Source organism: Hippocampus zosterae, chromosome 13, assembly GCF_025434085.1.
Source record: "Hippocampus zosterae strain Florida chromosome 13, ASM2543408v3, whole genome shotgun sequence".
Taxonomy (NCBI): domain Eukaryota; kingdom Metazoa; phylum Chordata; class Actinopteri; order Syngnathiformes; family Syngnathidae; genus Hippocampus; species Hippocampus zosterae.
Genome location: NC_067463.1, coordinates 10,412,388 through 10,437,229, shown reverse-complemented (window position 1 = coordinate 10,437,229; position 24,842 = coordinate 10,412,388). Strand labels below are relative to the sequence as shown.

At 42.4% G+C, this 24,842-nt stretch overlaps 1 protein-coding gene across 6 annotated transcripts; it reads right to left on the bottom strand.

The window, feature by feature from the left end:
• kdm4c (lysine (K)-specific demethylase 4C) lies at positions 1 to 23,239 on the bottom strand. 6 transcript variants are annotated; one of them, XM_052085219.1, is made up of 22 exons: positions 23,130 to 23,239; positions 21,543 to 21,709; positions 21,290 to 21,465; positions 20,462 to 20,576; positions 19,779 to 19,972; positions 17,656 to 17,705; positions 17,268 to 17,371; positions 16,883 to 17,020; positions 16,316 to 16,509; positions 15,928 to 16,166; positions 13,826 to 15,792; positions 13,635 to 13,746; positions 12,514 to 12,704; positions 11,066 to 11,309; positions 9,135 to 9,211; positions 8,752 to 8,807; positions 8,518 to 8,626; positions 4,648 to 4,842; positions 4,087 to 4,257; positions 3,784 to 3,903; positions 3,129 to 3,221; positions 1 to 981 (listed from the first exon to the last, which is right to left on the bottom strand). In XM_052085219.1, exons 2-22 carry the CDS (start codon positions 21,684 to 21,686, stop codon positions 814 to 816), a joined length of 4,857 nt encoding a protein of 1,618 aa, XP_051941179.1. In that variant the 5' UTR covers positions 21,687 to 21,709; positions 23,130 to 23,239; the 3' UTR covers positions 1 to 813. The 6 variants fall into 6 exon arrangements, with proteins under 6 accessions (XP_051941179.1, XP_051941181.1, XP_051941180.1 ...); XM_052085221.1 differs by having other exon boundaries at positions 3,144 to 3,221; XM_052085220.1 differs by having other exon boundaries at positions 13,835 to 15,792.
• Between the last annotated feature and the right edge of the window lie 1,603 nt (positions 23,240 to 24,842).

Genomic DNA, 24,842 nt, shown 5'->3' with positions numbered 1-24,842 from the left:
AAAAAAGTTTTATTTTGTTTTCCTTACAGCAGTTAGCAATAGTTCAACTATAGCAAGCACAAAAATAAATACAAATTTAAATAATTTCAACAGCGAGTTTCATTCAACAGAGTAGCATTTCACGTTTAATCAGGCGCATGGCTTCCCATCTGTCAAGAACAATCACTTTTTTTCTAATTCATAATCTCAATGTGCATGTATTTTTGTCAAGATCAAATATAAACAGAATCATTTAAGCATATTGGAGAGACTAACAAGAGCAGAGAGGAAGCCATGATGGCGCAGCTAAGCGACAGTGTTAAACATGCAGGTGGGGCCGGGAGAGGGGGGGAGCACAAGGAAAAAAACTACAAGCAAGGTGCAGAAATGATCAAAATCAAAACTTCGAAATAACAGACCTCCAAAAACCTACCATGGGCAAGCTGCTGAGGAAAACCACTTTACAGTTGTTATGTAAAAGGAAAATCTTTGACAATTGTAAAGACACAGTTTGCTTTTTTTTTCTTCCTCCCTGACGGATGAGGAAGGACAAGGAGGCAACGGAAGAGACGACATCCTCGAGTCACCATGTCCTTAAAGTCTAACTGGCCAATCACAATGCTCCAAAACAATCATTGATGTAAGAATGTACAAATGCATTGGAAAGTCCGGATAAGTCAACCCCCCTCTTCTCTTTCAGGCCACAAGGAAATCCGGGAAATCGTTTTCAGTCCAAATATAACCTCAAGCACACACGCAAACACACATACCCGCCTTGACTTTGCTTGTGACCTCAGTGCAGTCATTTGTCTCTGTCAGTCCCCCCCCCCACGATCACTTTTCTTTCCCTTTGTGGTGCTCCCATGCGCCTTTGGCAGTGGCACGGAGGTCCGGTAGCGCCACGTAGTCCTTCTGGAAGCGAGAATTAGGAGTTCGTTGACGTTTCCTCTCCCCTTGTGTGGTGAAGAAGGCGTCCTGGAAACGCATGCTGGAGGCGGTGGACTGACAATGGAAGACAAGGGAGGGGAGCTTTAATTAACCCGTCAGTCCTCTAAACAAAGAACATGGTGGAACCTCTGAAGTCAAACAGTCTGTTCTTCCACCGCGAGAATCCATTTTGCCCAAAGGGAATAACAAATGACACATACGATGCATTTTATTCCCCAACATCTCACTTTTCCACATTTCACTAACTTTACTAAGTTACTATGACGACCGACGGTAGAGCTGTGGTATTGAATGATGCAAGTGGCTTTTACTCGCAAAAACGAAGGCTAAAATTTGGAAAATAAGCAAGCAGCTGTAAAGACACTTTCAGCTTTTTCACACTCAAAAGGGAGAACGTCTATCACCAAGCTGCGAAACTGCACAAGTCAATTACGGTGCAGATCTGTGCTTCAAACACACATGGTCAGCACAAATACAGTGAAACTCATTCATTGCAGTTGAATCTGCTATTAACACTCAGGACTGACTATGTTTTTAAAAAGGCAGCAGGAGCAAAGATGAGTTCGTTTGTGCTTTCTTGATGTATTTAACAATGCACTCGCGTTCTTTTTTTTGTTATCACACCTCATTCTCAAATCCATCAAAGTCCTAATCTTCTGTAATCCATAATGAACAGGTTGGCAAGTGCACAATCAAACGCGCGCTATCGTCCGAGTCAGTGTCATTGCCGTGCGGCTCCTCAGAAATGATGCTGGCTTTTGCGATAGCTACAACAACCGTGCTAGCAGATACGTTAGCCATAGCATCCACAACTCGCCTCCCAATCTTAGTAAAGCTGTGTTCGCCATCGATCCAATGCCTCTCACAACTTCATTTTGGCCGTTTCTGTCCATTAGCATGTAACTCAAGCACAGCAGTCAAAGCCGACTTCACGCGCCCCGTTGTGTGTATTACTGCGGATGTTGCTGTGCCACGGTCGTCCTTACCCGAATGGCGAGATCGCCCCTTTTCATAAAACGAAAGCACCAAGCACTTTGGATTAGTTGATCTTGAATTCACTCAAGGCTGATCAATTCCCCTTCCTCTATTTAAGCAGCGTGTCGGCACAACATCCGTCAGTCAAGCGGCTCATTGAAGTCACACAACAGCATTCACAGATTTTGGAACTCTGCATAAACAAGGCGACCTGCATTATTAGGCACCCCGTCCATTTTGGAGAAACTAAGACTTTTAAGTGCGCTTTATGGTCATGAAAAAATATGGTACATGTACTTCTTAAGCACTCAACTAGGGCTGGTGGGAAAAACAAGTCAAACTACCGGTATTTGATTAGAAAGTAAAAGATTTTGCCCCGGGGCATTGCCAGCGCTATTGTACGGCATCTACAGAGACATTTCCAGGCCACATTAGTCCATTGCACCACTACACATGACCTCTTCACAATATATTAGTGTTCTCTCTTGGTGGAAAGTTAACACGGCACCCAGTGAGATTTTCCATTCCATGTTAAGGGTACGTCTCATCAGGTGTCGGCACAGTGATGACCGTATTTTACAGACTATTTGGCTCACCGTATTATTATCAATGAATGGGTCTTTTATTTTCTTAAATCACACATAAAATGGTCTGGGTTTAAAATTGAAAAATTTTTGTAACGTGTTTTATGTTAAATTGTTTATTCTAATTGTACCATATGATTAAATAGATTTAGTGGCGTTAAGATAGGTTCCAATCAGTTGAAAACATTGTGTTCTGCCAAGTGTCTCGCTTGCTTTTATTTTTCATGCAAGAGGGTTGCACGAGGGTTACTTCAACTGCTCGCTAGTTTTTGGATGATTAATTTACTTCCTTACAATGAATTCATAGGATTAAGTGAGTGCAGTGCTACTTTAGAATAAGATGTGTTGACACCTAGACTGACTTTGTGGGGAACATTCTTGGGTAATAACTCGATAGTAACACCCCTCCAGTCAACTTAATATATACATGTATATATGAAATCAAGCAGAGGTTGGGGGGGGGGGTTCCAAACTGCAGCCTTTGCAAATTGAAATTTGCATTCTCCTACACTCTTATGTTGATTGGAATTTGATTACTTGTTCCAGTTCCGATAACTACTAACTACCCAAAATTGGTATTGGTATGACTCCACAGGTTCCACTGCATTATCTCACACAGTGAAAATATAATACAGTACTTACAAGTCGGCGCTTCACCTTTTTAGGCAGGTCTTCGTCCAAGGTATAGATGTCATCTCTTTTTGCCAGCACCTGAGAACCGTCCTCAAACTCCACCTGACATACACACACACACAAACAAAACACACAACACACAGAATGGTCATTCAGTCGTCACCCAGTGAGAGGTGAAAAAGAAAAAATGTGAAACTACGTGGCACTGACAATAAGTCCTTCAACTAACTTCTTTAAAAGAATCTCAACTTATGTGAGTGAGTGCGTCACGGATGCATTAGCGCATAACTAACGTCTGACGCCCAGCTGGACTAAATAAAGCTTTAAGTGGGGGGGCTGCATGACTCGGAGCCTGGTGAATATTTCAGCGAGTTTGAATAATGCACGTCGTCACATCTTTCTCATCCTCGGCTCTGTCTTCCCCATCAGAGTTGACGCGGCTTTAGCGCTTTTACTTCAAGCTGCGGCACATGCCGTCTTTTCTCTCCCTCCAGCTATTCTCACGTGGACCCGAACATGTCGACGGAGTCACGATGGCTGCGATGTCGAGGGAGTTTAACTGGTTCGCAGGCACTCCCTCGACTACATGCAAGACACAACTTTTGCATTTGTAGAGATAGAAAGAAGAGGAAGTGTGTTAGTGGGTCACTTGTGTGCATCATACCTGGCACATGTAGGACACGTTGGATCCCAAATATTTGGCACCGTAGAAGAGCCCGTCGGGCCATTTGACCTGAACGGCTTCGCCGACTTCGGGAGGACCCAAGTTGACACAATCTCGGCTCTAACGGCATTGACACAAGTCAGTCAGTCTCTGCGAATCCACGCCATAAAATGCAGTGTATATACACGTATCATCAATCTGTTCTTTAGGATGATGTCAGAATCTTATCGAGCCTGGAGAAGATGGAGGGGATCTTTACGATGTGGACTTAAACGATATGGAATTACGCAAATTCATCCTCACCACTATGTCCTCAGGGTAGGTATCATTGGAGAAGGAGCCATCATCAAACATGACCTCGTAGAACATCTGGGAGGTGATCTGCGTGACCTTGGAGCTGTAGTAGCGCAGGTTCTTGTGCTTGGAGATAACCGTCTGGCCCAGCGAGATGGACGCTTGAGATCCCCGCTGCTTCTAAAAAAGAAGGAAAGCAAAAAAGAAGTGATTAGTGAATAAATTAGAGTACCTCAAAAAGTTAAGTTCCTTTCCTATTCTGCAACTCACTTGCATTTAAGGGATCAATACTGGGTTTTTATTTCAGTTTCAAGAATCCAAAATAAACTGACGCTAAAATAGCAGCTCAGTGTAAATACTCTTGTGAACGTCTCACAAAAACTAAACTTTTAAAACTGACCGACTCCATATTTTCTCACATTTTCAATACCTTTAGCTACAATGGACACACGTTCCCATACCTTTGTCCATTTAGTGTTGATGTAGTAGCTCATCACACTACCGAGTCATGTTTGCGTTGCCTCGCCCATGATAAATGAGCAGCAGGAACCAGCTGTCCGACTAACTTACGGCCAAAGAGCTCCGCGACTGGTGTCTGTGACACGTGATAGACACCACATACGGCCAATCGTCAGGCTCCATGACAACCCCGGCGGCATGGCCACAGGTCACATGAAAAGAGGTGGGACAGCGGCCACACGAGCACTGGATGCACGCACCTGCCTGCCGCTTCCCCGCCCAGCGCTTACGACAATAGATGCACTTCTGTGAACACAGACCACAGCACGTTGTCAACACCAGACGGTGACTGACGCCGACCAGCTCCTTCCGTCTCACTTATCATAGAGCCCATGAAAAACAAACTGCATTCGGTCAGCCAATTACAATATTCTTAGCGTCAAGCCCACAGTAATGTGCTACAGTCTGAGGCCACCGAAGGATTTTGAAGGACATTGTTCATGACAGTAACAGCAATGACACAGACTGCAATATTATTCTAAAAATATAAAATAGAGTTCTACAAAACGGTAAAGGACAAAGGCTCAGATATGGGATATGAGTTTTGATCAAAATCATCCATGTAAAATTATGCTATTATTATTTTTTTTTTTATAAAAAAACCATGAAAATCTATTTTTGTCCTTTACAGACAGAACATGTCAATGAAATAAATTGGAGATAAATAATTTTGGGCTTAAAATTCTCGGCGGCCTAAAACTGTTGCATGACTGTTTTTGCTGTATTAAATTGTTTTTTTTTTTTAAAGGTTACATTTAATTAAATATTGACATTGTGGTTTTAGAAGATTTATGACCAAGGGAGATGGAATGCATGCAGGGGAATGTTTGCATGTAATGGTACAGTCCGCACAATCTAAAATCTGTTCCCCCAAACGAGTCGGATTTACTTTTTGCAAAACAAACCTGATAAATGTTAAAACATTCATCAAGTACTAAAGCACGTTTGCTTACAATTCGTATGTTTGTGTCATGGCGTGCTGAAGAGATGAGGAACACATTTCACCACGTTTCCGACAAAGCTTACTGACAGCCAAAGGAAACATAACTTGTTCTTGAATTAAATCCAGTTTGCAAAAAGGCTGGAGCAAAGAATCTCATTGGTCCTATCTTCAACTCCGTCATTGAGTCCTCATGTTGCACCTAATCATCATCAACCGTGCGGTCTTTGGATTGGGCAAAACGCCTGCTTTGCATTTCATTAGACAGTGCTCGAGAATGAGCAACAAAAACAACAAATTAAAAGACAATAAAGTGAGTCAGCTTGCGGTCGTGCCTTGAATGACTAACGTCATTTTAAACCACAGTGTATATAAACAAATGGATGAGCAAGGGAGTCAAGCGGCAGTGCTGTCCACCCAAACGTCCTGTTCCGGCGTTACAATCGAAGGAAAGCCCCAAATAAGAGCAATCAGATGACATCATCTGAGGTGACCACAACCATCCGGCACAGCAGTGATTATGCGCACGAATGCCACCACCGTGCACATGTGTACAAATGCACTCACACCTACTGGCCACTTTTGTGAATTAAAAAGCCCATCAGGTCCAAACCCCATCGCTATGGTAGTTTCCGCTCTCCTACTAAGGCGGTAAAAAAATGACGACAGCCTGCTAATATAGCCCTGCTTGCTACCTCTGCTTGTTTGCATCCCTTCTCACTCCATTTTTTTCACAAACGACTCCACTTTTTTAAGCCATAGTTGCTATGCCTCAAGGCGTCGTTTCACATCCCTTGCGATTACTCCATTTATTTTCCAAGCAACCCTTATATAAATGTGTATGTGTTGACGAAAAATGAAAGATACCTTATATAGACTATGATGAAGTCAGTGGAGTTGATGAGCCAAATGGGAGTTAGCTGGTGAGTAAATATGTAAATGTGGCTTGCCTAATGATGCATTAGGTCACTTGATCAAATTTGTGGCGCTGCACTGTCAGCGCCAATGTTCTGCATGCCGGTAGATAAAGTAGTTTTAAAAAGGACATGGAAACACAAAACATGTTTCACACATATAATTATAATTTGTTTACCTCTTCACATATACTAACACAAGACAAAGATAATGACAGGCAAACACGCAAAACACACAACAAAGTAACTAATAGTTGTTTACCTTTAGAACAAAAGGACAAAAGACAGTAAGAGTCAAATGTCCTGCCCATATTTTATATCGCTATTGTGTTAAGGGCCAAAAAAAGACAACATATTTTAGTCATTGTATATTTCTTGAATTAATGAGTCAATTAATCAATTACCAGGGAATAACATGCCAGAATTTGCAGTCAGTTTTTCACCATGAAATACTTGTGAGAGCCCAGCAAGCAAAATTAAGTTTGTCGTGACGGAATTGGAAGAGCCCCCCCAAAAAAAGGTGTTCACTCCAATTATTTCTGGGAAGCCAGCAAATGCATAAAAGCAATTATTTCATTTGACATGTCCCAAATTCAATCTGCCAATAATGCATAATATTGTTGACAACAGTATTGCATAGGCAAGAGTTGAAAGAAATTTGTCATGTGTATAATGCATATAATAGTCTTTGTCTCATCATAATTCAATCCCAAATGAGTCGAACTGAAGAGAGTTGATTTACGGTAAAACTGCCAACGGGGCTGCCTTTGCGTGTCTAGCCACCACATGCAGATCGAAAGGTACTGCATCAAAAACAAAGACTTCAAACTCTTTTTTTCCCTTCTTTTTTTAAAATATTTTTGTAAAAGTAGCCCAAAGATTACATGAATGCTTGGTAAAACGTTAACTTTTCTGTGTTTTTCTTATGAATGCGGTCTCCTTTGCTTTGCACTTCTATTACTGAACAGAAGGACATCCGCTGCGTGCTTGCCTGATGACTACTTGGCCTACATTTCCCGAGGCCTTTTCCCACACCTCCTCCATTATGGACGGCTGTGCGCTGATGTGCTGAAGTGCTGGCCAGAGAATCTCGTCTACCTATTGAAGCCAGCATGACAAGATTGTGACTGGCGTGCGACCACCGACGCGTCGTAAAACGCCATTTTTGTCTCTGAGCACACGCGTATCAGTAATTGTTGGAAAAACAAATGTGCATGAGACCTCAAAGTACTGTGAGAACATTAACATCATCTAACATTTGTGCGTTCACAAAGGAGCCTAACCCACTTTGTGCAATGTCTGTGCCCTCTCTGGGGTGTATTCGGGTGGTTGTGTTGAGCCATGCGTTAAGAACATTCCCACAATAAATTATGGATGTGTGCGGGTGCGCTCCCGTGAGTGTGTGTTGTGTTACAGTGAATTATGAATGTGGTTGGTTGCTACAGGGGCAACGGGTCCACTGCTGGCCTCAAAACACGTGGAGGATTTAGAATGAACAGACTAAAACAAAAGAAAGGTATAGCATCCATAAATCTCACGAAATTTAATGACACAATGTCGTGATGTGGCCTTAAAAGAACAGCTTCGTGTTCATGTTGCACAGGCTTGTCGTGGCATGATCTTTATATAGGATAATACTTCCTTTTGAGACTCTAATCGAAGCTGAAATGAGCAGGCAAGGTTCATCTTGGTTATCCACTTGAACTGAGGAAGGACCTCACCGCTACTTTTTTCTTTGTGCCGAGCTATCGTGCCGCCTGGAGCGCAGGGCTAACTATGGTGGCAACATGTCAAGTCTGTTGAGACACACTGCGGCTTTCTCATTAGGCAAACGTATAAACACACACGCGGCAGATGCAAGCACACCCACACACACTTACGGACATTTGCTCTGACACAAGCCCCCGCTCGATCCCACCAGTGGTTAATTATCTCGCTTTGATTGCGGGCATGTTCGTCTCACGTCGTTAATTGGAGCTGTGAACACTTCATTAATTAGACCAAGCCTGTCTTTAAGGACCTGGGGAATTCCTGCGCTCGGTCTGTGAATGCGAGTGAGAGCCTCACCAGTTTGTATCGCTGCATGGGGATCCGACTCGTGTCAATGGGACCCCGCTTGACTTCGTTGCTGAACCTCGCCTCAGGCAGTGCAACTGCGCACATAATGTGGGCCCATCTACACACAATGCAAACAAATTAATTCACTGGTGCGATTACGACACTTGAACATTTATTGTGTCTGTGCTCTGGGGATCACAGATTAGTCTGTCGAGCTAATCACAGAACCGAGGCTTGTCTCACTTGTCGTTTTGGGTTTTCTTCAGTGCCCCGCCTCTGAGGTTACACAAATAACATTCCTGGGGAAACATTAAGAGGGACGAGAAAGCAAAAGAAGGTTTTAAGTGGGCTGCTTTCATGTGTGGCTCGGAGTCTGCTTCATGGAAAATAATTTCATGCTGAAAGGGATGATTCACTTTCACAGGGTTTAAAGAGTTAGTGTCTTTTATTCAGCTCATATCAAAAAGGTGCAGTCACAGTGATCTTAAGCTTATTTTGTCAGGTAGCACACAGAATAAACAACATGGAACATCTTTGTGAAAGGAAAGGTGGGCAATATGAAAAAAGGTCTTACAAATCTTGATTTAAAAAGAAAACATCAATGTCACTGTTATAAATATGCTTACTGCTGTGAAGATGCCCTCCGCACAGCGATCGCAGGACCACTGGTCGCTGGCATCATCTGCTGCAACACCATAGCAACCTAAAAGGAAATTGGAATTACGAAAACTTCATCTCCAGAATACACAACCCATGTAATATTTACTAAGTCAATATGCCTCTGAAAGGCTGTTCAGCTATTAATATATAATTTCTGAGATTTCCTGTAAGACTCTCCTCAATTTGCACTTGGTTAAGGACAATTTCATGCCACAACGTTGAATATAATGCACCCCGACAGCTAAATTCCCTGAAACGTTTCTAAAACATGACGCAGAGGAGACGGCTGTTGTGATACAGCAATAAAGCCAAATATTCCGCCTTTTGTAATTCCCTTATGGGTCTTTTCTTTTTCTCAGTGTCTGCACTTTCTTATGTTCCCGACTAACTCAATTTTCTCTTTCTAAGTGAAAAATGAGAGGTGGAGGGCTGGGGGTGCGGGGGCAGATATCTCCTTTAAAAGCAGAGTTGTAGAGTCTTTTACAAAGAACTAAAGACTTGATAGAGAATAGGAAATCAATTGCCAGACACATTGACGGAAGAAAATAAGGTTGTTTTGAACTTTGAACAACTTTTGAAAAAAATTGGAGAAAATGTGTGGGTGTGTGTGTGTGTTGGGGGGGCAGCAAAGCCTGGCAGCCCAAGGGCAACCATAGATCGATGGCATCTAAATGAGAGAATGTTGGTCTGGTTACGCAACAAGATGTGGTCATTTTGCGTTGCGTTCTCGTAAAAGCTTCGTGTTCATTTGGGCGGTGCGTGGTTCGAGAGTTTTCATTGTTTCGGGATATATTGTTATCACAATACAAAATTTCCGATATCAGGATATAAAATGCATATTGAAAGCAATGGCGTCACAAAATGTAGTTGGTTTTTTTTATGGATTAAATTGTTTAGAAAAATTAATTGAGGGATTTGGGACATCAAAGTAATGGGGCTGGCGTTTTAGTAGTAATAAAGCTTTTGTATGACTCTATGTCTCTGTTCTTTTCCTCGGCTATCCATCACCAAACCACGCATAATGTCCGGTCTCAGTTCCTTTTCCTTCACGGAGATCAAATAACAACAGAGCAAAAGATGCTTCAACCAGTCCTTTACAGAAGGTCTTGAAAGCAAACTTGTGGTTTTGTCATCAGTGTCAAATAACAGAATGTCCTCCAACACTCTAACCACGCGAATGTGGAGCAACTTAACCTGTGTCGGATACACGGTGTGCCTAAGTAACACCTACACCCTCAAGGATAAAAAAAACACGAAGGGATCAACACTAGTGGCACGGCAGGGATTGAAAGTGACTTAAGGAAAAGCTGTGTCATTTTTGAGGTAAAGGGGATTGTAGGCCAACATTTAGGGGTTTTGAAAGTGTGTGTGTGTGTGTGTGTGTGTGTGTGTGTGCGCGTGCGCACGCGAGAGAGAGAGAGACGACCAAATAAGGATTTAAGATTTTCGAAGAATGTGTGTAGATTAGAGAAAGAATTGGATGGTAATTAAAGTTCATGAATGAAGGATTTGAATAATGTACTGTGCCTTTTTCAACATCGGGTACAGAGAGACTCTGGAAGTATCCCACAGTGTTTGTGAAGACTTTTAGATCTGACTTGGAGCTTTTCGGCACCAAGTATGGGAGGCGCAGACAGAGGATGCAACCTCGTTCCATTGACTAGGGAAATAATATACTTTTAATACTCAGAGCAGGGGTGGAATTTTGAGTAGAAATGATTCACAGCTTAAACTCACTGACCCTCTAAGAGGCAGAAGATGGAGAAACCAAATGTGTCCCAATGGAGTAGGTGGCAAACGCAGTCTTAACATTATTAACTGTACTTTAAGCACACGTGTCTACCTGAAACTTCACAGTGCCTCTCAGCTTACATTATCCAAATAGGAGGATACATACTTGCATGTACTTGAAGGCAACACTCTTGGCAGGAGAGCAGAGGGGAGGTGCCATCATCCTGCATCAGAGGATTGGTGGGCGTTGGAGGGCAGTTTTGCTCTCTGAAGGAAAAGCAGATTTCCGGTATCAGGGGCTTGGATTTCCTCGGACCCCGGTAACAATGCGGAGAATCCTCCTTGCAAGATGAAGAATCTGATGCGTCCTCTGCTTTTTTGGGGCTACCATCCTCTGCTTTATCTTCCCCCTAGAATAAGAAACCAACGTGACATGCTTTTGAATGGTGCATAATGAAATCGTTCCTCTCCATCCTCACAATGTTATTTTATGTTATTTTAACAGGTGGCAAATAATGGGAATGATAACAAGCCCAAAAAACAATGTGCTCAGCAGTGATGTGTACGATGAAATTATGATTCAGACAGCCACCATTTGAGTTGTGGCTTGCTATCTGGCTCTCTCATAATGCATTTATTCTACATCAACAAAGACTTGGAAAAACATTTGATTGGCATGAATCACCTTAACAATTGAGCTAACAGTTTTTAATCTATAACAGGTTATTTCTCTAGCCTCATTATGTCAAGAAATGTGTCCTTGTAACAGCCTTTCCCAAACCTAGGTGTCATTGCGGCGTTCACTCTAATATACGGCATGCCTGAATTATTCATCACATGCGTCATCCACACCTCTCTTCAAATTAAGGTATGAGCAGGTGCAACCAAGTACCGGTAGCTATAATTTCCCTTACGAACAGGTAGCTGTATTTTCATTGAAGACGACATTTACCACCATTTGTCTTCCATTCCTTCTGACCCATTTGTACAATTATCTCATGATACTGGTCAATACATTAATCCCTCGCAATAACATGGTATATCTTTCACGGCTTTGCTCGCAATACGCACAGCAGGCCATGAGAAGTCGGCATTTAATGTTGTTAGGTCTGTGAGAAATACTTTAATGAACAAGTATATGGTGTGATAATTCATTATGTAGTTTTGGCAAACTCGAGTCCCAAGGAAGGAAGCAAACGTTTAATTTTGGTTTATTAAACACTATTAAAACAGTTTAATAAGGGCTCTAATGAGCTGTGTGTTGATAATTAGTGAGTTAGCCATTAAAAAAAAGAAATGAAAATCCCACCGTGCTTTAAAAGGACTAAAATCTATGGAAGGTAACATTCAACTTCTTGTATGAAATAAATCGCCTCTGAATGGGGTTTTGGGGGGGAGACCTTTCAGTCTGACAAAGTGATCTGTGCGCATTGAGTTCTCTATTATCAGCTAAGTGACTAGAAGTCAGGGAGCAGTTGGATTTAAGGTGTGTTAATGCACAGTGAGCATCTTGCAATCAATGCGCATGATTACGGGGTCGCACGAACATGTGCGCGCGCGCATGCGCACACACACACACACTAAGAGGACATTCTAGGCACACCACCAGCTTACCTGATAGTAGGGCATAAAGAGTGTGCAGACAGCACAGTACGGCTCCATGGTGGCGGCATGAGCATTGTATTCCCTCTCCGCTGTGAAGCAGCTCTTCTTGTTTTGCCACAGGTAGATCAGCGGCCTTGCCCAAGCTTCGATCTCAGGCTCATCTTCCTCATCTGCGAAGCTTGCTTCAGGAGGCTCTAGGTCTGGGCATATATGACATTGATCATTGTGTGAGTATTTGTCTTATTCAGATTCAACCAGTGACTTCTCGTGTGCGGTTTATATATATAGGTATATAAATAAAAATTTATTTATTTATCTATTTAGGCATGCATATGCGAAATCACATCTCAACTCATCACTTGTGCAGACAAATCTTTCCAGACTTGAACCCATATGAGAAAGAAAATGACAAACAGCTTCCATTGTCACCATAAAACAGTCTTGTCAGTTGCGGTAATTTCATGGTGAAAATGTTGCGCAGGGATAAACAATGACGATGGCGGCCAAATGATTGATCCTTCAACACTAACACGGAGATGAAGGATGAGATTGTGTGTAAATGTGTATTCACAGTTGATCATCGAAAGCCCTTTGGCTTCCAAACCATGAAAACAAAAGGGAGTATATATCACAAGGGTATTTTATTATAATGGGACACAGAAGTTTTTTTTTTTTTTTTTTGTGCCTAATGCACACATTGACGTCAGCGGGATCATTTGGGGGGGACATAAAACGTGAAAAATGGGGAGAAGCGAGCGGGGAAATCATTCAGCGGCTGTAAAAGGCAACACAAACGCTACCTGGCATTACTTTGATTTCTTGTTCACCGCATTAAGACAAAGGCTGTTCACAACTGAGGTAATTTTCTTGATAGCCTCACTACCTAAACAAAGGAAATGGTGTGCGCTATTATGTTGTTGATGTTGAATCATTTTCGGTCATGAATTCCAACTTGTCTTCCGGCTCACTGCAATGAACCAAAGAAGCCAAATGTTTCTGGTTTCTGGCTTGGTACCACCTGCTATGCAACACAAACCACACATTACGAATGAGACGAGTTCTTGGCTTACGTGTCACTGCAAAACCTCAACAGTACCTCTCAATGAACTTTTAAGTGTGTGTATACTGACCATCATCACTGGCGGCCTGATGTTTGACCGCAGTGGGTACAGCCCTGGCAGTGGGTTTCCTGAGTGGGTGACGCCAGCTCTTAGTGGTCCTCTTGACTGACAGAGCAGGGTACTGGCATGAACAAGAAGGTGGGTGGTAATCAGTAGATCTCTACAATGTGTGTCAAAGGACTGTTTGACAAAACACTCACAGCACAAACCTCCCCTGGTTCTAAGCCTGATTCATCGCACTCATATTGACTTGGATCGCTTTCCTCCTCATCAGATGAGTCACTGCTGCTCTCCTCACTGGCGCTGCTTTGCTGATCATCATCCTCATCTGACTCGTCTTGCTCCATATCAGACATCCCACCCTGCGCACCTCCTCCCATGACCAAAGGTAACACAGAACCAACAGAGGACTGTATCCGTCTTTCGAGCTCTCCGCTTGAAGAGAGGACCCCATCATCGGGTTCCCCTTCATCTCTACAAAACTCTACATCCTCTGCGGCGGTGACTGAAACTAGTGAGGTGGGCTCAAGCTGAGCCCAAGTAAGAGGTCCAGCGTCCCCCTCTTGGCTCTCACGCAATTCTTCTTCGGGGTCATCCAGATGTGTGACCTCTTTGCACTGGGGTTCAGTCCACACAGTGTATGGTATGGGGTCATGGGTGAAGTCACAGGAGGGTTCTGGTTGGAGGCTTTGGATGAGCACAGCAGGGCTCTGCGAGTTGAAGTTCCCCCAAATGCTATTGGAGTCATATTTAGGCTCTCTGTGTGGGCTCTGGGATGGACAGTGTGAATGAGAGTGGAGTTCTGATTCTGAGTAAGGGTGCACTGGGGTGGGAGGGTCGGAGAGATTATTGGTTGAGGTACCAGGCTCAAGAGGGCCAATGCTGCTTAGACTCAATGTTTTGTCTGTTTGATCTTGCTCTTTGGAGTGATCACTCGTTGCTAACTCTGCTAAACTGGAATGTTGCTCAATTAGGGGGGCAACGCTCTGTGCTATCTGGTAGGAGACCTCATTCTCTCCGATATTTCCGACCACTACATGCTTTTCTGCATCTATTTCAGACATTAAAACACCTTCATGAGCACAATCAGATGTTTTGTGAACGGCATTGCCCGATAGATGAGCCGTATCCATTTCTAACCTTGGAATTTCTGTGCTGTGAAAATTATCTGCTGCACGCAAATGCCAGTGGTGGATTTGTTCTGTATGAGAAGGTTCTTTGGGAATCCTTGAATCGATCTTTTCCTGTTTAATTCCATGGGAGGATGGAGAAGCTTCTGGCATCTCCCGCTGGAGTACGGGTGCAAACTGGTGGGAGTATGTGCAAGATTTTGAGGGGGCAGCTAGCCCATCGTCCGCTGGGGTAAGGGAGGGCATCTCTTGGGTCAGTACAGGGGGTAAAGAACTGATTCCAAAAGCACCCGCTGGCTCTGGAGTGAGGTGTGGCATATCCACTGCACTCCTTTGTAGCAAAGGGGGAGAAATATGTTGCTCACAACTGCTGTTTTCTAACACACAGTCATGGCCTGAAGGGACAGTAGGAACACATGATGTGCAACTTCCTCCCTCTGCCGGCTTAGGTTCTGAATCATAATCTACTTCTGTAGTGCATTGTGATTGGATATGTTTTTGGTCAAAAGTGATTGATAACTCTGGATTAACAATTGCGTTTGTGCAAATTTCAGATGCTTTGTCAATGCTGCTTTTAGTGCTTGGGTCTGGGATTGCAGTGTTTACTGTACTCAATAAGTTTGTTGTCTGAGCATCAGAATCAAGAGGACACAAGCCCATCTCTGTCTCAGTGGAGGTGCTTGTTGTGTGGTAAGAAGACGTGAGTGTGGCGGTCTCTGTGGGAGGGTCTCTGGGAGAACAGTCCTGAGAATTTAAGAGGTCTTGAGGTTCAGAAGGTGACGTGTTCATTCCTAGATGCATTTGAGATGGCTCAGACCAGTCTCTGAGTCCTTTGGAAAACCTATCGTTGATGTCAGGCCTTGAAGCGTCTTGAGGGTCACTATGAGTGTCAGTTTCTGCCTTAGAATCGTGCTTTCCTGAGGAGGCCGGGGATGGACTGGATCTTGACTGAGAGTTTGGTAGATCCATAGTGGAGAAACCCAAAGTGTTGCCCTCAACTCGGTTTACCTTGACAACGCACATCTGTCTGCAGCGACCTGTAATTGGATAGCAGGTTGCACAAAATTAATCTGTAATAATGTCAACACACAACTTTATCACTGGATACAGTAACACCTACAAAACATAATATTGTAGTACCCAACATTTAAAACGCAGAGAAAAAGTCTTACTAGAAAGCTGAAGAGAGTTCTGGCTTTGTCTCGTCTCCCTTCTTCCATGTTTCTCCTCCTCTTGCTCTTCCTCTGCTCTTTCTGATTTGCAGGACCTTTCTTCAATAGACCGCCGCACTTTGGGTCCAGGCGGACCACACAGGCCTTTCCTCTTACTGCTGCACATAGAACTGTCATCCAGGCCAACAGGCTCCTCTGAGGTTCTGAGACGTTTTAAGCGCATTCGAGAGTGGCCGCCACTGTATTAGCAATGAAAATAGCATTTAAGAGGCGATATAAGGGGTGGGGGGGACATGTAGTTCTACCATCTTCTGAAATTAAATCGCAAATATACAGACAATTAAAAAAAAAAAACCATCAAAAGTCACTGTGAAAATGGGAACAATACCTTTTATTGGAGGATTTTGTCCTGCGGCGCCTCTGCAACCAGCTTTGCAACTCAGGTGTTGTACTGGGAGTAGACAGTGTGTGGTCAATGGGCATAGAATCTTTGCCCAGCATCCAATTGTCATAGCGGTCAGGCTGAAACCGCTTTACAAAAGGCTCCATTGATATTTTCACCATATCCTTACTGCAAGTACACTACACATGGGAAAAGGAGGACACACATTAAATTCACTTAATATATAATTAGAATGGACATTTTTTTTAAAAAAACATCCGCATTTCTCTGCATTACACCATAGTACGTTCATTTCAGAAATTGAAGGGGACTGCAAAAAGTACAAAAACTTAACAACTACATTTAGCTCCTCCCAATGATGACACAATGTTCTTCAGTCTCTCAGTTGAGGCTATTACTTTAACAGGCTTCCTTGACACAACCACTACTTTACTACTAGCAAGGCTTTGGCTCCATTTTATGGCATCTTAGGGCGTTAAAGAAAGCAGAAAAATTATGAAGCAATGGGGTATAACTACTGCAGTTTCATGGCAATCACAGCTGATTTGATACCTGTGTGGCATTTTTTCCATATTCTATCCACCGTATGGTTGCAAAGTTGGTTGATTCCGCGCAATTGAAACCATGATTGAAGCCAGCGTGATAGCCGTAAGGGAAGGTGATCATGAACTCTCCAGCCTCCTGCGTAATCTGTAAATTTGAATTTGGGAATGGGAAAAAATAAGGAGTGCAAGACAGCACAATGCTATATCTTTTTTTAATGACAAATGAAAGGAAATAAATACAAGAATGAAAATAAAACCACTGCCGATATCTGCACTCTGTCAAAATAGACACGGCTCATTTCAGGGCAGGAAAAGCCGTTTTCTAAAGTACCTAAACAATAATAATTTCAATGCTGAAAAAAAAAAGAAGTGGCACAGAGATCAATTTTCACCTTATCAAAGGGAATGCCGTACTTCTTTAGCACGAAAGGTGAGATTAGCGTCATCTTGTGACGGAGAAACGCCTCACATCCCTTGAAGCTATTAGGAAAGAAACCTGATAACACACACACACACACACACACAATTAAAAGATTACAGAGGTTTGCTTTAAAAAAATATATATATACGTAAATAGATAGATACAGATAGATAGATAGACAGATACTGGATCCGTTTTACACAAATACAATTTAGAGTGACACTTGGATTTCAGAGCAGTTAATGGGGGAAAGAAATCACTTCCCAATACTTGCATTCTTATTCAAACACAAGAGCTTTTTTTCCCATTGTTTAACTGCAGCCACTTAATCTATAAGGAGGATTCAAATGAACATTTACCAGTAGCCAAACGTTCCAGTCTCTTCCCATGCTCAGGGGGGATGGCATACCTATCAAGTAAAGACAGATAGATTTACTTGCGACTTTCAAAAACAATCACAATATTTGACTCCGTGTTGGAGCCCGTGTGTGTGTGCGTGTGTGTGTGTGTGTGTGTGCGCGCGCGCGCGCGCGCTCGCGATACAGAAGGAAGAGGCATTGTCAACTCAAGACTGCCATCTCGTGGAAAGAAGAAGAAAAGAAAAAGCAAGCAAATTACCTCACCTCCGTCAACAATTTTAGGGTTCCGCCATACAGTGTGGAAAAAAGTGGGAATTTTAGAATGTTAATACGTTCGCCCTGTAGGCGAGTTGTACATTCATCTTCATGACTAGTCAACTTAACAGAAGTGACACAGGAAACTCAGTCAGGACATCGTGTGAGGCATGCATCTTTAAACTGCCCCCATCCTAGGATGATGAAATGTGTGTGTGTACGTGACCATGGACTGAAATGTGCCAACAGAAACCGAATCTGAATAATTCATATTTGAATTGCTAAACTTGAATACGTGCATTGAAAAACTCATTCTGAATTACATAAATTGAATTTTCATTGTTTAATTTTAATCTTTCATTTTAAATACGGAATCTGAATTGGACAATTTGAATTCTTCACTGAAAATTATTCTACGTGTGACTAGTCTCATTCAGTTTTAAGAGTTAGAATTTAAATTTTCAAAGGATGAGCAGTCATTTCCAGAACTCAAATATCCGCTTTGTCCACTCATCATCTTCGCTTTTGAGCATGTGGCAAGGTCTCAGGAAAAAAAAAAAAGATCTGTTCTCCTAAGCGGCTCTTACTCTTTTGGAAAAAAAACTTTCTTTACACTTTGTAGAACCTCTCAAATTTAGGAAAGTACAGCGTGTATAGAAACGTATCAAAACAAAGCCCTGAAGTCAGTAAGTCTCGATTTTTCTCCGAACAATATCATCATGGCTGCATTGAAATGCAAACCTACCCCTAGGTATTACCGACACCTAGGGGTAGAAACAGCACACAGCATGTATTTAACAGACAGTGGGGGCTCAACCCAGGTCTCTTCATTCAACACAGGACTTAAAAATGAATAGCTCATATTTTTCTCCGTGCCTGTTCTTTGTGTGACAATATTTGATACCATAATGACTTCATTACACTGTCTCAAAGATTCTACGCCTAACCAATTTCAGCATGGGATCTCTGAGATGGACCATGACTCGCCAACACAGAAATGTAAAGACCTTAAATGTGGGATGGTAAAGCAAAACAGGATAAAGAAAATATCGCCCAATAATTGCAAAACAATTCGTTTAGATTAATAAAAATATCAGTGTATTTTGCATTGAAATGCATTGTATCATGCCTAATGTACCTAATGAAATGTCCACTGAGTAGTGAGTCACTTATTGCAGGGAGCCACCTCAACATTAATCAATCAAACAGTAGAAGAACAAGACCCAACCATTAAAACAGGATGACGGGTCCACCATAAAAGTTAGATGATGACAGATGATAAAAACAACATCCAATAAATAGAGGTGAATGCCACTAATGAAAACAACGAATCAGATTTATTTAGAGAATGAATGACTTTTAGATTTTTTTCAAAGACATAACATCAATGCTTCAATGTGATTTTACATACATTTCTCGATGCACAAGTCGAAATATTTACAGGGTTTATATAAACCTTCTGACCCACGTTGGCTCAATGTTTCTGCTTGAGCAATGAGCCGCAGCCTGATCAATAGTTATCTCAGTACATTATATCAGCCTAATCTAAGATGCATTGGCCTTTTTATTTTGATTCGTGGTGCCATTTGAATGTAATGGCTTAATTTTATTTAGTTGACAGAAGTAAACAAGCATTAGCTGTACTGCTTTGAAAGATCAATAATTTTAAAAAACGAGCATTGTGGCTACCCCCGCGAGGCTAAGTGTTTTGGAAATTGAAGTGGGGTACACTTTGTTGTGAAGGTGGGAATTGTGTCCACTTGGTCTGGTAGTAAAATTTGGAGTATTTCCGAACTCAATGGCATTCTGTTTTACCAAGTGCTTTTCATTTGTCTGTCTGCTCACTGCACAGAAAAGCAAAAACTAACCAGGACTTGGGCTCTCCAAAGTGAAGGTAGTTGATGCTGTACAGGTCCATATCTTCTGTGTGCCAGGAGAAGGTTGTTTTCCACATGCCAAAGTAGAGATATGGAGTGTTGACCCCCTGGATGGACACACCACAGTCCTCCTCGATGATGTCCAAGATGGAGTTCAGGTGCCCAATGTTCCATTCCTCCACATCCTACAATATTAAACAGTAACACTGATTTTAGAAGATTCAATGTTAAACAAGGTAAAAGTATATAGAAACAAAAGTGTAACCTGCTAAGCTGTAAGCCTTTAAAGGGGAACTCAAGGTAACATTTTTTTGCCAATAATATATTATATGGACTCCAAATAGTCGAAATACAGTATATAATTATGTATGTATTGATTTATTTATTAAAAAGGGGCAGCACGTGTGTCGCTTGTGTAGGACGTCATAGTCTCCCTGTGCCTGCGTGGGTTCTCCGGTTCCCTCCCACATTCCCAAAACATACATGGAAGGTTAACGGAGCACTCTAAATTGTCCCTAGATGTGATTGTGAGCGCGGATGGTTGTTCATTGACCCCGTTAGGGTCGACCTGGAATAGAAACACAAAATCCGCAAACAGCTAGGGATAGGTTCCACATAAAGAACCATAATATACAAGGATTAGTGCATTTTTATTTCCAAATAATTCAGCCTACCTCATCATAGAGGCTGCCACCAACATCAGCCCCATATATGGGGGAAACAAACGTGAGGTTCTTCCAATACTTCCTTTCGAGATCTTCATAGTTCAGATAACGAGGCGTACAGTACCTGTGGAAAGAAGAATTTTAACTGACAATAAAAATGGATCATAGTGTAAAATCAATTCCCAACATTTACTTTTGCGATTGGTGACATGTTATTATGAAGAACATGTAAAATAAAAAATAAATTATAAAAATATAAATATAAATAAATAAATAATATATATAATACATAAAAATGTAGCTTATCTCTGCACCAAAAAATACCAGCAGGGAAAAATAATAACATAACTCTTAGGCATGTCCTCAAAAGTAAAAGGCGTAACAACCCTGACCGTCTCAAGTAGCATTATTGTAGTACAGTATTACACTGTATTTTTTCCATCGATTGTCTTTCACGATTGTCCTCATTAATCTTGCGAGAGAGCTGGAGCCCGTCAAATCTGACTTTGGGCGAGAGGTGGCATCCAGCTCACAAATTATCCTGTACACTCACATTCACATCTGTGGGAAATTTGACGTCTTCACTAAACCTAACAAGCACACATGCAGACATGCAAAGAGAGATGTCAGCATAATGGGACGTCGCTGAGCTGAGTGGTGATGGCTCAGTGCCTTGCTCGACAGTAGTCACAGAGCAGAATTGCATCTCCTCAACAGCTCTTTGTAATTCATACCATGCAGCTCACACTCAATGTGAACAAGAAAACTCAGCCGCTGCATGGTCTTATGTGGCAATGGACTAGTGCCTTAACACGATAAGATTGTCAGTATACTCACATGTCGCTGTTAGCTAATCGCCTGAACTCCTGCACACTGAGTGGCTTCTTTTGAATGTTGTACTGAGTGAAAAGCCCTGACTGGCCGGCCACCATTTGTTGAATGGGAGCGTCAATCATCAAATCGTCTATGTCATCATAGGTTCGACGAGGCTTCCAGCCTTTAGGAGGAATCACCTACAAGAAAAAAAAAGATGGAATGAAAAGACCGTTACTTTTGGGAAGAGCAATAGGAAATGGGTAAGTCTTCATACCTTGGCTAGACCAGCACGCTGCGCGCCCTGAGACTCCATATAGACTAGATATTTGTTGAAGTCCTTGAATTCCTCCATTGTGGGCCTGAAGGTCATAATCTTGCAGGTGGGGTTTGCAGGGGTGCACACCTCTGCTCCCGCCATCTTGTCGCCTCATCAGATGCAGGCTGGGAAAAAAAACAAGTAGTTTTCCTCATTAGTGTTGAAGATTTTGACAAACTACTATTCACACTCTGGATAATTTAGAACCTTCAATCAAACTAAAATGTATGTTTTTGGACGTTGAGAGGGAACTGCAATATTGTGTCGAAACAAACTCCACACAGGTAGTCCGAAATTCGAACACTGAACCTCAGGGTCTGTGAGGCAAACGTGCTAACCACAAGGGTACTATGATTCCTTTAAATTCCATTTACACTACTTATTATGTATCAATATTTTTACTATTAAGTTTCTAATGTCCGGACACACATTCTGATATAATCGGATATGTTGCAATTTTAAAAAAAACATTTGCCAACAGAATGGGGGTATAGATGCAATTAGCATTTTCACCACCAGGTGGAAGTAGAGATCCCAATAAAATGGATTGATGCCTCAAATCCTTTCATGATGCCAAACGGGACACTGTCGGATTTGTCCCATCCTCCCACCCCACTCCCAAAAGTGAATTCAATTCCACCATAAACAAAGAAACACAATGCAACATGCAACTTTTGTGGATTTTAAACACACAGCCACTCGCGTCGCATGGTCATGGCTTGAGACGTGCTTATGTAACAAATCTTCAAGATGAAACGAAGGACAGATCGCTATAGAACAAGATTAACTGTTGCTAAATTTTGTTTACATTACTCCCCCATTGTCCTGCTCATAACGTGTTGCCCTTTTTAAAGCGTGCATCACGTCAATCGGCACATCATTAATAAAAAATCAATTTGGTTAACATCATGGCGCGTAACTATCTTACATTGCTCCGTAAACTTCTATTTATAACACCATTAACCAAATATAAACGACACGGCTCATCTTTGTTGTCTGCTCAGCTAGCTGACTAGCCTACGTTTTGTTTTGATTCCTAGCAATGGCTGAGGAAATAGCCCAGTTCGCTAGCTCATGAAATAAATCTTTAGATTCATTAAAAACACGTGTTTACGAGCAAAGACCCAACGGGGACGGCTGGCTGTAGAAAAAAACAGCCAAACATGTGCCGATCACTCATTCTACTAACTTGCTAGAAGGACCGACAGGGATTTAAAGGTCCCACCACGCAAGGTGGCTACACACACAGGCCCAGAATTACTACTCTTTTCGACTGTGTGAAGTGCAAGTAATTCCATTTTAAATCTTGTTAGCATAAACATTATTGAAATTATTCCGAAAAATAAGTAAACAGGGGAGGACTGACAATGCGAGAAGTCCACTGGTATTAACGCCTGCCAAGTTATTCAGCTAGCAAGACTAGCTATTAGCCGTTTGGAGCAAAGGAGTCACGAAACGCACAAAGCCTGTGGAAATAGAAAGACGTAGGCCACTAAACGCGGTTATCTGTGAGGCCAAGAAAGAGATGTTAAGAATATATATTACCTTGAATTCGAAAAAGCGAGCCGCGATGTGGCTTTCCCCTTCGTCGTTTGGCCCAGCTGATTCACATGACAACTACTCCTGATGCTCAGTGCCGCGCGTGCACCGTATTCATCGACGACAAAAGTAAAGGGCTCTCGGGAGCGCGCACGCAAATTGATTGTATTGATTTTGTCGCACATTTGACCCAGTTTTTGGCGTTTTTATGGCTGTGTTAGTATTTTAAATTCATTACTTTTGTTTCGTGTTATAGTCGCGGCAAAAAAAACTGCGCAGACCACACTCACTTTTGGTCAAATTGGTGAATTTGGTGGCCGACTCATGCCACATCTGTTTCACACTCTACTCTTTGACATCACGCACATATATATACACAGGGCGCCCTGGTAGTGCAGTGGTGACCGCGTCGGCTTCACAGTGCAGAGGTACCGGGTTCGATTCCAGCTCCGGCCTCCCTGTGTGGAGTTTGCATGTTCTCCCCGGGCCTGCGTGGGTTTTCTCCGGGTGCTCCGGTTTCCTCCCACATTCCAAGAACATGCATGGCATGCTGATTGGACGCTCTAAATCGGGGGTGTCCAAACATTTTGCCAAGGGGGCCAGATTTTATGTGGTAAAATGTCGGGGGCCGACCTTGGCTGACATTCTTTAATTTGAACAACAATATTGTTCAACAAATTTTAGTAAGCCAGTCTGTTTCACATTTCCATTTTTATTTTAATTTTAACAATCTTAAGAATTTCTTTTGGTTCATTTGAAACAGGTATATCAAATTTCTTAGACAGAAGTCTCCTGAGTGCAAATTGATTGATTTGAAACATAAAATGTATCACCATGACTTTTCAATAGTCACAAAAACTTTGACTCGAACAACAGGGAAATGAACAAGCAATACTCATATCCACAACTGCAAGGATCATTTGAAATATGACATATCAGTCAATATAAACACGGAGTGATGTCTTGTTAACTCGTGAGTGGTCCCCTCTAGTGTCTAAATGCTATTACTCATTTAGTGAATGCTATTACTCATTTAGCCACTAGAGGGAAGCAGTACTCTATGAAACATCACTCACCAGTCTACGAGACCTCAGTCAATGCAACACGTGTTCCATTGCGCCCAACCTGAGGGCCAGACGCAGACGGCACTGATTTTATGACAGGGGCCGAGGGCCGGATGAAATTCGACCGCGGGCCGGATTTGGCCCCCGGCCGGACTTTGGACATGCCTGCTCTAAATTGTCCCTAGGTGTGAATGTGAGCGTGGATGGTTGTTCGTCTCTGTGTGCCCTGCGATTGGCTGGCAACGGATTCAGGGTGTCCCCTGCCTACTGCCCGAAGATGGCTGGGATAGGCTCCAGCACCCCCCGCGACCCTTGCGAGGATAAGTGGATGAAGAAGATTTGCTGCAGAATTAAAACACTTTACTGAAAGCAGCCATCTTTGTTGTTCACATTCGCCTCGAACGCTTTGAAGTCGAAACTGGGAATGTCAGAGAAGGATAAATGCAATTTCCCACCATTCCCCAATGCATCATGATATGCAGATATTCATATATGATTTGAAAGAATGAGCCATTGATCACAGTATGCAAAGTGGCGTTGGCCAGTCGTGACAATGCATCACTCTGGTTGGCTGTTAACAAATCAGTGAATGAGATCAAAGTAGGCTATGAGGTAGTATCTATTAAACATTAAGCTCAGCAAAACGTTGCTTTTT